This window comes from Lepeophtheirus salmonis, chromosome 6 (assembly GCF_016086655.4).
Source record: "Lepeophtheirus salmonis chromosome 6, UVic_Lsal_1.4, whole genome shotgun sequence".
NCBI classification, from domain to species: domain Eukaryota; kingdom Metazoa; phylum Arthropoda; class Copepoda; order Siphonostomatoida; family Caligidae; genus Lepeophtheirus; species Lepeophtheirus salmonis.
This window is the reverse complement of record NC_052136.2, coordinates 46,700,855-46,716,369: the sequence shown is the minus strand read 5'-3', so window position 1 is coordinate 46,716,369 and position 15,515 is coordinate 46,700,855. Positions and strand designations below refer to the sequence as shown.

Below are 15,515 nucleotides of genomic sequence, written 5' to 3'. Positions count from 1 at the left end.
TATTATAATTTATGTAACCAAACCTAAATTATAATCTATTGAGTATTCTTAAAGTTATTTTCTAAATGGTTATAAATTATAGTTATTTAGTACTATTAATTTATTAAACTTATAGTTAACTAATTTATAAGGTTACTTAACAAATTTCCAACGTGCTTTATAGTCCATTCACTCAAGATTTCCAAACACTTCTGAAGACTAAATTATTATGTTGGGTAGAGGTTAGCCATTAGCCGTACAATTTTATTAATTTGACCTTTGAATAGTCAATCTCATCAGATAAAAGTGTAGCATTGCAGTGAGATGTTGTGTGTATTGTTGTTCATGGGTTACTAGTGCATAAATTATGTTCAGAAACATATGAATGTATTATTTCTATTTTATATCTATTGTTTTAAAATATCTTATATTCCAAATATTTTCTTCATATCTGGCACAATTGTTTACTAAACATAACTTATAACTTCCTCCAACTATAAATTAAATTTATAGTCTATAGACTCAATAGTACCTATATTGGACCCTGAAAAGACTGGCTATTTTAAAAAATAATTTTTAATCGGTGTTGTTGATTTTAAAAAACTGTTTTAGGTCGGTATCGTTGTATTTTATAAATTTTTAAAAGTGTATTGTAGCCCTTGTGAATGATACAAAATAAATGATTTTAATTAAAAATATTGCTATACATTTTTCATTTGCCAAAAAGAAAACAAACATGAATAATACTTTTTGTCATCATTTTCGAATGGTTTCAATTACAAAATTTTCTGACTTTAAGAACTGAATGAAAACATCTTCACTAAATAATTCTAATATTTTAGTCCTCGATGAAATATGTTTTTAAACTTGACCTTAGTATTTTAATTTGGCCATGTATAACCTAAAAAATTAAGTTTTATAACAGTTTTTTAAAGTTTTTTTTTTTCATTAATATTAAGGAAAAGAGTCAACATAATAATATAAAATAGTGAATTAAGGAAAATGTCAAAATTGTTTCAACAAATTAAATTACTAAAACATAACTGTCTTTCAAAATTCTATCCCTATAATGCCAAAAACAGGCTGTATTGAAAACTATGCTGCAACATTAAATATATCTTATTTTTACATTTTAGATAAATTAAATTCATGATTACATTGGAAAGAGTAAGATCTTTTTCTTTAATTATCCAATTTTTTGAGCTTTTGTTCGATCAAAAAAAAAAAAAAAAGTACAAATTAGCCAATTTAAGGATGGATTTCAGTACATGTTACTTTGATTATATTCAAATATCACTTGATCATTTACATTATGTAGTATTCAATGCAAGTGTCAAGTTTTGTTTTATTCTTAAAGCTATTTGATGAAGTTTCATCAATGTTTATTGAAAATTTGTTCACTTTATGCAGTAAAAGTATCAACTTTGAACTTCAAAAATGGCGTGTCTTTCAACTATGATACAATGTATGATGTCAGTAAAAATGTAATATTGTTATATTCGGTACTAAATCTGTCCCTCTATTGTCTAGTTTTATTGTATATCAGACCTTAATACTAAGTATTATCTTGTAACAAATTTTGCAGTTTTCCTCGTATTTTCTAAATTTTTCAAGATTTTTTAAATTTATATATTAAGACTTCAGCAAATATAGTTCATTATTCAATGCAAGCCATTGAAGAGATTGGTACGGGTGGTTTATCCGAACTAAAACACTGATCAAGGATCTATAATATAAATTTTACCATATGGGAATCCGCTATATTACATTGTATGTTAATTATTTAACACTATGAAAGATCTAGTTCAAATATTAATTAGTCTAATTTTCTTAATTTCTAACTCAAATTCGGTTTTTTAACTATTACTACCGTGGGTGGCTATAGGGTTGGGTACAACATTTGGCGGCAGTATTCAAGTAATATTTGTGTAAAAACTACTCATTTAAATATATGTAAAAAATAGAATACATTTTTAAACAAAACTAAGTGCTATAACTCTCCTCGGTCTCCCCTATTTATTACTAGAAGAGAGGTTGCGTTGTTTCTTTTTATGTGAAACCCCCTTTTAACTGGTCTGACATTAAGAATCAAAATGGCGGATGGGGATGAGTCGAAATATTTTTCGGATACCATGAGAAGTAGTTTAAAACGCTCAATATCGGACTGTCCAAGATCGTCATTGACTCTCAATGACTTTTATCCTTGCAAGAAGTTACGAAAATTAACTCCTGATAATAAACTTGAAATTGGAACCCCAGAAGTGAACAGACTAACGGAGCAATTCAGGAGGAAATCCTTTTTTTTACAGGTTTAAATTGTTATAACTTTTAATAATTGTAAGCATACCTCATAATTGAAGTAAACGCCATCTTGGGGGCTCTAAGTTGATAAATAAGATTTTATAAAGATGTATTCACATATTTTTCATACATTTTAGGGTCAAATATATATTAAAATGCAATAGAGTGATATTTTTTGATAATGGGTAAAGGTTTAAATCTTTTAATTTATTGGTCCCATTTTGCAATCCAATAGTTCACCCTTTTCCTTAAAAATTATGAAAAAAGTCGTTTTATTGTTATAAAAATTGGTTGTTTAGGCCCCCAAATACTGACGTTACGTGAAAACGCTCTATGTGGAGATATACTTAAACTGATTTTGTATGATTCTACCAATTACTAATATTTAAAATGTAAGTGTTTTTTAAAATTACTCTTAATTTTCACAGAAAGATTCCCCAAATGCAAAAAAGTCTCTATTTAATGATGCCTCGTCAAAATTAAAACAAAGAATAGCTCCTCAGAATTCAAATTCATGCCAAACAAAAACCTCTTCCATAGATAATGTTGTAATTCCAACTAATTTTAGTCCTGGAGGGACTGTTAAGGACCGTATCCGTCTTAGGAGTCCACAAGAGTTACCTCCGCAATTTCACAACATATTTTCATTTCGATTCTTCAATATAATGCAATCATCTGTATTTGATAGAATTTTAGACTCAAATAATTCATTAGTTGTCTCGTCACCCACTGGATCTGGAAAAACTGTAATTTTTGAATTAGCTATAGTTAGAGAAATTGCAAAAAATTCGAATGGGTAAGTTATAAATCAACGAATATTTATATGTATGGTGTATTAAACCTGATATTTAGGTTCAAGAGTAAAATAATATATTTGGCTCCAATAAAGGCATTAATTGCTGAAAAATTCAGGGAATGGAAAGTCAAATTTGAAAAAGTTGGAATCTCGGTTCTTGAATTTACGGGAGACTTTTTAGGTAATGATGAACAGCAACTAATGGAACATGACTTGATACTAACAACTCCTGAAAAATGGGACGTCATCACTCGAAGAAAAACTCATAAACTAGAGCTTTGTCTAGGTTTGAATGATTAAAATACCTTAACATTTTATTGAAATTTTTTCTAATTTTCTTATATCTAGTATTAATTGATGAAGTTCATCTTTTGAACGACAAAGATAGAGGACATACATTGGAGGCGGTTATTTGTCGAATAAAACTAATTTATTTTGAAAGTGTGAGATTTATAGCTGTAAGTGCAACTATACCTAATGGAGAAGATATTGCAATTTGGTTGAATAAAGGAAACTATGCATTTTTTGATGAAGATAAAAGACCTGTTCCACTGAAGAAAATTGTGTATGGCTATCCTAAAAATAAGGCAGTAAATGACTTCTTATTTGAAATGAGATTATCCTATAAATTAGCAAATTTGATACGAAAACATTCCAATGGTAAACCTACCCTAATTTTTACCAATACGAGAAAATCTACACAAAATACTGCAAATGTGTTATTAAAGGTAAAAATGTCGTTTATAATTGGATAACAACTGATATGCAATTTGGCCAATTTCCGATTAATCGGCTGTTTTTACTAAATACAATAAAATCAAACCCCAGTATATGGCAGTAATACTTATAACATTGTAAAATATTCCTGGGAGTACTGTCTTAGTCTAGCAACTCTGCATAATAAATGTTTGAAAAAATTATTGAAGCACTGAAATTCCTGTTGTATACGACTACGAAGTAGGGATGTGAATATTTACTAAATTGCTGTCATTGTAAATTTTAAAATGTATATGCTGGTAAATTCTAATGTATCAGCGTGATAGAAGCACTATAGTTTATAGTGATATCTATAAGTAGATATGTGGTCTTTCAACGATACTATATTTTTTATACATTCTCTCATGCTTTGTTTTTACACTCACCACAATTTAGATAACATTTCCAATCCTACAGAGGTCATAGATGTAAATATTGCTACATAGAGTGATTATGAATTGAGTCTTATCGAGAAAAAAAATCACCTTATGAAACCTTTTGAAGAAATTACTGTTAAAGTGAGCCACTTACTTCTATGATAATTCAAACGATGAATTTACTTTTATCAAGAGCTAAGACAAGCATTGTTCTAAATTGAATCGTTACTATAGAGGAAAAACTACAATCTTCAGATATGAAAAGATTTGATAGTTATTTATAAAACAAATCTTTTTGTCTTTTTCTTAACTACAAAAAACTTAACTACAAGCATTTACCGATTAATCGGATTATCCCTTGAATAGCATTACCATTTTGAATATCACTCTCTTTCTATACTTTCAGGATCTCAAACTAAGACCTATTCCTCAATTATCATACTATGCAAAAAATGTAACTGATACAAAACTAAAAGACTTGCTTCAAAGAGGCATTGGATATCATCATGCAGGTCTGGAATTACAAGACCGACGAGTCATAGAACAAATGTTTTTGCAAGGAGATCTTTCTATCTTAGTATGCACAACAACATTAGCGCAAGGCGTTAATTTGCCTGCACATTTAGTCATAATTAAAGGTACATCGCAGCTAGCAGGTGGGACGACTAAAGAATACGACAGTGGTCAGGTAGATATAAGTATTTTCATTAAATTGGTTAGTGCTGGATTCGACCTATAACTATTGAGTTCGAGTGATTAAAAATTGCGACAACAATCAAAACAAATAAAAAGATTTTTTAATTGAATTGATAAAATCTATGTTCAACAATTAAGGCAGTTTAACTACCTCAATAAGACAGTCAATTATTTTGAAATTATAAGTTTGGAAAGGCCTTTTTCCTTCACTGTTCCTCTGCTTCAATGGATCTTGTGATTGTACAATGCAGGGAAGTTGTAGAAATTGATCTAACTCCTTTTTGTATTGTTTGTAGAAATAAACATGAGATTAATATATACTCGAATGTTTCAAGATTTGATCATTCAAGTTTAGTCTAGTTTTGACAATATTATTTCGGAAGAGTTCGAGTAATTTTCAGAAAATTGTCGACTTTAGTATAGTAAAGTTTTTTTGAGTTCGAGTAATAATCGTATCCAACACTAAATATTATATTCCTAATCTTAATTTTTAAAATCTCTCCGATATTTACAGATTCAACAAATGATAGGTAGAGCTGGAAGGCCTCAATTTGATACAAGTGCTACAGCTTTAATTTTAACTCAAGCTTCAAATCAAAATTACTATGAAAAACTCGTGACTGGACATAATACTATTGAATCGTGTTTACATGCACGATTAGGAGAACATCTCAATACAGAAATTGTCCTTAAAAATATCAATAATAAATATGAAGCAATGAAATGGGCAAAAATAAGCTATTTGTATGTTCGAGTATTTAAAAACCCTAAACCTTACAATATATTCGAATGTAGGTTCTTTTGATTGTTCAAATTATATTGAATAATATATGTATTCTTTTATTTAGCAAGTCAAGAAAAAATTGAAACCAAGTTTGAAGAGTTGATACTTAGAACCCTTGATGAATTGAATAAGATTAACATAATTTCCTTCAATAAATCTAATGGGAAACTATCATCGAACATCATTGGTGGAGTCATGTCCCGTTTCAATATCGCATTTAAAACAATGAAAAATTTAAACGACACAAACGGAGGAGAGGATATCCCTGGGATATTGAGTATGTTTTCATTGAGTGAAGAATACTCTAGTTTTGTTTTGAGACGGAATGAAAAAGAAGTTTTGAATAAATTGAATAAATCGAATAAAAGGCTCAGGGTCCATCAAGGGGATAAAATATCCTTTTAAAGGCAAAATAAAGACTCCTTCAATGAAGATCAGTGTTTTGATACAAGCCTCACTGGGATGTCTTCAAATATCAGGAAAGTTTATTTTGATAGTGAATATATATATAATTCATTGATTGAAATTGTGTTACGAATATGTATATGGCATTTAGCGAAAAATTTAAAAGAAATATATCAACTCTCATCTCTTCTAGATCCATCTTTGTCGAGAGAAGCCTCGATTTATATCAATATAGGACAGCGTATATCCAAAGCATTCATGGAACTTTTATGGAACTCTTGTGATTCCAAAAAAAGGTTCTTTGTTGATCAATGCTATAACATTGGCACAATGTTTTCAGAGTGGACTTTGGGGTGATTCTCCTTTTGTGGCCAAACAATTTTCTCGCATTGGAATTACATATAGTACTTTACTAGCAGAAGCTGGTTTTACTACTTTTGAAAAAATAATGTCAATGAGTGCAAGAAATATTGAATTAGCAACAAATCGTCCCCCTCCTTTTGGTAATCATGTGATCAACTCAGCGGCTAAGATGCCTCTATACGATATGATCTATCAGGAAGATGGCAAACTAACAATTGATATCAAAAACTGTTATTCTGAAGAATTAATTAGTGGTCATATGGTTTTTTTAATTTTATTCAAAATTGAGTCAGACAAGAATATAATTATAGCTAAGCAAAGAATAAATGACTCTAATATGCCATATTCTTTAAACATACCCCGACAGGGTCTAATAAATACCCAAGAAATACATACCAAAGTAATAAGTAGTACTTTTTGCGGATTAGACATCGACAAACAATTCACAATTAAGGCAAAATATACTACTCCTGTGAAATCATCTAATACTAAGAGAGCTCCGCCATCTATATCAGATTCTTTATCAGTGTCATGTTTGAATCAAAGTTTCATTGATATAGACACAATGAAAGTAACCAAAAATCCCAAAATCATTCGTCCTAAAATCCCAAATGCTATAACATTCGATATCGACTTTGATGAAAGTATGCCGGATTGGGATAACGAAAATTTACTAAAAGAAATGATCACGGATAAAAATGTATCATTCAAGAAACAGAACTCAATCGATATGAGTATAAGCCTTGATTCGTCCTTCAATACTCAGTCTAAAAATACCTCCAGCGTATCAATTATAACATTAGACTCAAATATGAGTTCATCAGTAGATAATTCTATTAATTGCTCATTGACGTCTCACATGAGTACTTCTAACGATAATTGTATAGAAGAGTCATTAGAAAATCAGGAAGTCAAATCTCCATACTTTAAAAGTAAAATATTTATGGATATATCACTTGAAAGACGATTAGGATTAATTTAGACAATGTATATTGGCCTAATTTTATATAAATAACAATTAATCTAATTTATTTATCATATTGTTTGTTAATTATTTTTTTTTCACCATAATGTTACTGTGAATAAAATAAATAAAAACTTCAAATAACTCTTCAATAAATTTTGTAATTGTGTCTTAAATTATTCACATAATTAATTTAATTTTTTTTATATTATAGTAGAAAATTAAAAATTATTAAATTTCTGATTATAGGAGTGCGGAATTCTTGAAAGTAAATAAACACTAAACCTCTTGCTATATATTTGTGAGTCACGGCGTTATCTCATTATTATTGATTTGTGAATAAAGAAAATATAATTATATTTTCTTTGCTAATGAGTCATTAGCGCAAATTTTTCCATGTATATTGTTACCAGCTGTCGATGTTTCCAGCCCAGTGCTAGGATTTTACAATAGGGTTTCAAAATTATCTGATTGATAAATGATATCCCATTTTCCCCGATTCTTATGACTTTTTGCAGGATAATGTTTAATTTAATTTTTGAATTACCTTTTTTGTCATCATGACAATATTTAATTAAATTACTTTTTTTTACAATATAAAAATAAATTTTATCTCCTTCTAAAAACTTCTTTGTTATATATAAAATAAGGTGAATATGATTTTTTCACAGGACTTTCAAAATTAGTTCTGTTTATAATGTAGAGATATTAAATTTTTTTGGTTATGTAATTCAAAACGCAACTGTCAATATCTTGTACGAACAGTAGATTATTTAATTTGTACAATAAATAGAGTTGTGTAAAATATTACCTACCGGCATGCTAAAGAAGAAAACAAAAAATAATGTGTTAATTCTGACAATTTTTGAACATTTTTGAGGAAAGGAACTTAGATGTCATGACGTTTTATTTAATTATCTGTGAGGACACATGAGAGGAAGGAAATAAACAAAAATCCCACAAACTCTTAAGACTCGACTTTTTGCATCTGATAAGAATGCGACCTTACAATTTAGAACGGGAACGGAAATAGTGGGGTTGATACTTCATTTATTTATGACGCATGACGATTGAGTCCAACTTGTTAGACAATGCAGCACCCATTAAAAGGGATTTTTACTTTTTTCTCTTCTCAAGATCCTCAAGGCTTGTAATTTATATTAATACGGAAATATACGGAACGTTTAAAAAAACGAGGAAAATAAACCTGCCCACAAAAATTGGCGAAATTAGTTGGGATCAGTCTTCTGGTTGATCCTTTGAGATTAGGATGAGTTTGATTTTGTATTTATGTTATGGACTCAAAATTCAAGTCTATGCTGTGACTATATTGTGAATCTATCCGGTTAAAACTTTAGTCTATGTATTTCCCTCAAAAATATTGAAACTCAATTTATAAAAGGTTAAGTTTAATTTAGTTCTGTTAAAGGTGTTAGGCATGGAATGAAGAATAATTATTTAGTGTCTATCTTTCAGGAATTTCTGGGGCAAATACTCTGAACAATCTTACTCCAGACTTTAAAAGTTATACAGAACCTATCTGAGGGCGGATAAAGAAAATGATGTATAGTACGGAAAACATCATTCAACGTTCTGATAAGACGACCCTGGTTTGAGAATTTCCTACCAGCAATACTATTGGAATTTCAAACAAGTGGACTTGAAGTTGCTGCTGAAACTGCTCATTCCATATCACTCATTAGCAATATGGATTTTGAGTATGACAGAAGTATTTTTGGAGAGTATAAGCCTGTTACAATGCCTAACATTTCCTTTCAAATGCGTTTGGCAACAATTTTGACTTCAACCCTGAGAAAAGCTTTCCAAGAACCAAAACTTTTATCAATTATTTGAAGAGAAGAAACTTGGATCTTCCAACAGCTTTTGCTATTAAAGTTATAAGAAATTTTATGCTGTCCTTCTCTGAAAAGTAATTCAAATATCGTGTGCTCTGCAACAGACTCAAAGTGAGCTAAAAGTTTTTTTTCTTGAATTAACATTGTCTTTTCTGCACCGAGGATTAGTTTAGTGATCAATTTCTAATCAATTGTAAATCTTTAAAACCTCTTTATCAATCAGTTGTTAATCTTATACATGATAATTTTAAGTTTTATATATTCAAAAGAAACAATTTTATTTCTTCTGAAGCTAGAAAATATAATTAATGCGATCATAACAAAACAGAAAATGTTTCTTCTGATTTTAGCATTTTTAGATAATTTATCAATAGTTTAAAACTTCACATGAGATTTTTAAAGTAGACAACTTAATGATGTCCTTTAATAGCATGTGTTTTTGCTTTTATGTGACTCCCCTTTAAGCATTTCCTTCATACTGTACTATGGATTTTATCGATTGCTTTTATTATTTATTGAAATGTAGATATGCCTTTTGGCCAAGAAAAAAATAAGTAATAGAGATTAGGTATCATTTGAAAGATATACGAGGGTGGTCTGAAAAGATTTAGACCTCAACGTGAAGATGGAAGCACTCGTAAATAAAAGCTAGTCAAATCTATGTAGCATCTGTTGACCGTTACTCACCAAAGTTTCAGCCATTTTGGACGTCAGCTTACTCAAACGACTGTTACATAACAATTTTGCATCCAAAATGGCGGAAACTTTGGTGAGTAATTGTCAACAGATGTTAGATCAGGGTCGGCAACCATTTGGAGAGTAAGGACCAAACAGCTATGTAGTGTCATGAAAGAGGTCCAAACAGCTATCGCTGTAGAGTTATGGTGGATTAGTATGCCTATAATTAGATGACTGTCCATGATAAGGTGGCATGCCGGTCAAAATTCACTCGCAGGTCGATATGGCACGCGGGCCCGGGGTTGCCAACCTCTGTGCTAGATGGATGTGACTTGCTATTTTTTACGAGTGCTCCATTTATCAAGTTGAGGTCGGAAACTTTTCAGATAACCCTAGTATTTACACTCCTTTAAATGAAGTAAGGATTGGCCTTTTACGTATTAAAACTGTCAAAAAATGACTAACTTTCGTGGGAAGGTAAATTTGCTGCAATTTTTTTTAGAATGTACTGCACTCTTTATTCAATAATGTGTAAGTACCAACAAGGTTAGCAGTTATCTCTTTGTTTTATTAGATATCTGAAGCTATTTCCTTCGAACATACCTACTTAAATTCATGGATATATGTATATAATATAATATATAGTATAATATTTGGTATTTTCAAGAAGTTCAAACCATTTTTACTTATTGTTAGATGTTTATCCAACCATTTTTGGAATGTTTTTTTTTTATCTATCTAGTATCTACATACCTAGGTCATTTATCTATCTATCTATTTAGGTATAAGGATATATAGATCTTTCCAAAAAAAAAAAACATATTATAATCTACATTTATGTGGATAATGCCTCGTAAATAGCCAAATGGGCCATTTCTTTAACCCTCTGAAATTCTTCATAAAAATCTTAACGCGAGTACTTCACTGTAGTTGTGCTTGTCAGTTCAACATTTAAATAAATATTTTAGCTATAAAAAAATTTTTTTTTGCTCTTATTTATTACTACATATTCCAGGGGCGTCCACAGGATTATATAGAATTATTATAAGATTTTTTTTTTTTTTTTTTTTTTGGGGGAGGAGGGAAGAGTTACTTAGTTTTTGGATTTTTAAAATAAAAATCTAAAATTAAATTAATTTTTTTAAATTTCAAAAATCCATAGCTATTCACAAAAAATTATAATAACTTATTCCCGAAAATAATTTCGAAAATTAAATTTTTTGAAAAAAAATTTTAAATATTAAATTTTTTCAAAAACAAAAAAAAATCCTCGGCTATTCACGAAAATTAAATGTCTAATACATACAAAAAAGTTCTTAAATCCACTGAAAATTATACTTCTTGGAAAGAAATTTCAAAAATTTATAGCTATTGAATAAGAAAGAAAATTTCAAATTTTTTGGAAAAAAAATTTCAAATGTAATATTTTTTGTTCTGCTGCATTATTTGCCCGAATGATTTTTTTTATGAAAATAAATCTCTTGAAAAAAAAATTTTTACCCCAATTTTCGTTAATTTTTTTCATCCTCACAGAACAAATTCTAGTAAAAAACTAAAATTCGTTATTTTTTATTATTTTTTTTTAGGGGGAGGGGGCTACATCTCTCATTTCACCCACTGCGGACGGCCCTACATTATCATACTATATGTATTTTAAAAGAAAGAATGAAAAGTTTTTTACCATTATCTATATTAATAGTTTATCTAATTTGAATGAATGTTTGGATATTTGAAAAAATGCATTTTTGATCTAAGAAATAACAATTTAGTCATACCAATGAAGTCCCATAGGTGTTTTGCATGAAATATGTAGGGTGCACTATGTATAGTACTTCTTGATATATCATGTACGTATTGATCTAAGAAATATCAATGTTTTAATAAAAATAGGCAGCAAACTATAGAATCTTTATTAGTGGGAAACGTTATCAGAACAATGATTTGGAAAATAATGAACAAAAAACCAAAAAGAGCAAACGTAGCGACCATTTTTCCTTTTTTGACCTAAAAACAGTTGTTTATTAATAAATATGCTCAGTCTTAATCTTAGTTCATATACATTTATAGTATAATCTAAGAGTTGTATAAAATAAACATTAGTCTATACACTAACTTTAATAAAGTCTCACAGGCTTTAGCATGTAGTATTACGTGTGTATAAAGTGTGGACTGTATATAATGTTGCGTGATGTATATCACCAGGGGCGTCTGCAGTGGATTGGTTGGAGGGGCAGTAGCCCCCCTCAAATGAAAGAATTTTTGCTTTTCATCAGAATTTTTTTTGGCCCAGGATAAAAAAGTTTTACGCGAAAATAGGGGTAAAAGTGTAATATTTGAAATGAAAAAAAAAAAATTAAACCTTTTGTAAATTGGCATGGATTTTTAAATTTTTTTAGAGCAACTATGGATTTTTGATATTTAAAAAAAATTAATATTTGAGGCGTAGATAAATATATCAAAGATAGACATTCAACGGCCTCTCACAAAATTACGACAGTATGGGTTGAGAACGTCAAGGGTTGTTATCTGTTATTCCTAGTATAATAGAGGATCAGAAGACTAGGTCATACATTGGAGTAAATAGAGATAATTGAATAGTTAATTATTTGTAATCTATTTTTTTCTCACATTTCCATCATAAAGGAGTCCAATCTCTTAGAAAATTCGTCAAAAAAAAGAAAAAATAATAATTAATATTATGTATAAAGGGACAACTTAGAGCTCTCACCCAATCCCAAGTTGTTCTTTTTATAAATGTAGAACCAATAACGATTTTTATTTAACTCTTCATATTGAACTTATTCCATAATGTAGTCTCGTCTTCTCATAATTTTTCTTCCCTGATTGTATGCAAGACTGAGCCTTTGATTTCATCTGACTAAAGAGGTATTTAAAAAATGTTGCTTCATAGATTTATTCAATAATATTTCATTTCAATGTGAATACAGCAATAGATCGTACAGTCTGGGCTATTGGTTTCATTGGTCTCTCTAAATCTGAATGTTAGTGTGCAGCAAATTTGCATGATCGAATATTTAGTAATGAAAAATCTTATTTCAACAAAAACAGGACTTATAGATTTCAAACTAAACTGGATGGAGTAACATAGCTCAATGGACAACGCGCTCGGGAGAAATTATTCTCTTGAACTCATTGTGCATAGGTACGATACTCCCTCGATCGGTCACAAAGAAGAAAATATACATTATGTACATATATGAACTTTGAAGACAGTTCCTAGGATCAGATGAAGTCTTTGTAATACTATAATGTTTACCTAGTCATAATCAGTGCAACTCCATCTGAATAATCAATTGTATATTAAAAAACAAAACAAAAAAACAACAACAACAAACTATAATAGGTAATACAGCCCCAGTTTTCCGAACACTAGACAAGATAAATCAGGCCTAAGAGTGGACCTTGGCAAAACAGAGGAGGTTCTTACGTCTAATGAACAAGTATTCAGAACTAGCTTTTCACATTTGAATAATTTTTACTCATCCCTTCAGCTGATTCTCCTAGAAAGAGTCAAGGTTTTGAATAAAATTATTGTTCCAAAGGTTATACATCTTCTTTGATTCATTCCATATAATGAGGATGCCTGTCAAAAAATTAAAGCACAATCTTGATAACTTCTTCAGGAGTAAAATACATATCAAAATGCCGAATTGAGGCCTCCATTCATGATTGGGGTCTAGGATGTTTTAACACTGAAGCCCTATGGAAATACTTAAACTACTCGTGGTTTTCAAGGCTATTGGAAAGTGGGGACCAATGTGATTAAAGGATAAAAAATAGCTTCTGTCATGGGAAAGGATATCAGTTGAAAGAAAGAATTCATATGTGTCCAGTAGAACTAACAAAAAACAATATAAACTTTGGACTCCTTCTCGGACAAAATCGTGCATTCATGGAATTCTTTTTTTCTCTTGGCCCTTCCTTTATTAGGTTCACACGAATACCTTAATTACAATAAAAGGTTACATAGTATGAAGAACTCTAAAAATTGTTGGACTGCACAATAAACATATTTCCTACTATCAATTTATCAACCGATGAACTGGACCAAAAAACGTGGTCTAGTCCAGTCCCCTCTGATCTTGCCCAGTTTAGTCCCACTTGATAGTCCTTATAAATGTAAAATTGGTCCTTTGTTACGTCATTAAGGGTATTTTTCTTTTTTTAAATTGTACAATGATATACATTTTATATTACAAGATTGACAGTTAAGGAGCGGTCATAAGGATTGTAGCGAAGAAATTGGTACCAACTGGTACTGTTGTCAATTTTGCCGATCTGATAATAAATTTCTCTTGATTCCTCTATGTTTATCTTTCAATTTGGGTACATCCAAAACTATGAACCAGTGTTTCCCAAAGTGGGCGATACCGCACCCTGGGGGTGATGCTTTGATGTAGGGGGATGTTAATGGGGAAAGGGGCGATTAGGGAGGCGGCAGAACAAAAAATTATTCTTATATAAAACAAACATATTGATCTACAAAAGTAAACAATGTGATTACCAATTAAGTGGCAATGAATATGTTGAATATTTTTCGTTTGATAGTATAAAAGTGCGTTATATTGAGATCGTATGATTGTAATTCATTATTGGTGCCTTTATATCTTATCGTATAAGAATATACTCAATATTCTATTATTGCCAAGTACAAGCAAACTACTTAGAATAAATAAAACTTTAGTTAAAAGATGGGATTACAAAAAAGTAAGATCCATAAACTAAAGGCCAAATTATGTACCCTAAAACTTCAGGTAAGTACTTAAAGGACGTGCAGTAATTATAAAACTGTATTAAGATATTTTTTGCATCAATAATCCTTTATTTCTTCAACTATTTAAGCCAAAAGTCCCTGAGAGTCATGAAACCTATTTGTCTGCTACTTCGGGAAAAGTTCAAGGCACGAAAAACTATTGGAAATATGTTTTTAATCAGTTCAAAACAATTCACTAACGGTTTGCGTGCTTACTAAAACATTTTTTGCCGATTGCTATCTCTGGTAAGGCTTTCACGATTGGGCAGTAGGAAATCTTATGCACACAGTTGGACATAAGTTGCCATGTCAAATTATGAATTTTATACTTCTCGCTAATAACTCAGTTCAAGGAAGAATAGATTAAATGCCTGGAAATATAGAAAATCAATTGTAAAGCATTATTACTGAAACATAATTTATCTTGTAGTTAGATGAGTCCATTTTACTAGGAACTGAATATGTGCTTCTCGGTTATGATAGTAGTAAGAAATCTTATAATAAATACAAAAGGAGAATTGGTATTTGATATCATTGATAATTATTTCACAGAGAAAAACATTCCACTTGCTTCATCAGTTTTTTGAAAAACCTTACCTGATGTACTTGAAGTGCTTTGTACAATCTACAGGCAACATCTGATAGGATAAAAATCTTAGTTGTCGACTTCATAAATCAATTAATACTGTTATCAAACCCGTAAATAAGATCTAGGTAAATTCTCTCAATTCCAGAGTGTTTCGAAAGCCTTGGTAGTTTGAACGTTTATTCCTACACACAGAAGTT

The 15,515-nt window shown here is 30.0% G+C and overlaps 1 protein-coding gene across 1 annotated transcript; it reads left to right on the top strand.

Moving 5' to 3' along the window:
• The first annotated feature begins 1,269 nt into the window (after positions 1-1,269).
• Positions 1,270-7,577, top strand: LOC121120491 (probable ATP-dependent DNA helicase HFM1). Its single transcript, XM_071889361.1, is given in 9 exon segments — positions 1,270-2,288; positions 2,709-3,076; positions 3,133-3,362; positions 3,425-3,804; positions 4,616-4,897; positions 5,420-5,696; positions 5,754-6,082; positions 6,084-6,200; positions 6,330-7,577. Coding segments are annotated over 9 exon segments (3,309 nt in total). The 5' UTR covers positions 1,270-2,072; the 3' UTR covers positions 7,440-7,577.
• Positions 7,578-15,515: the final 7,938 nt, after the last annotated feature.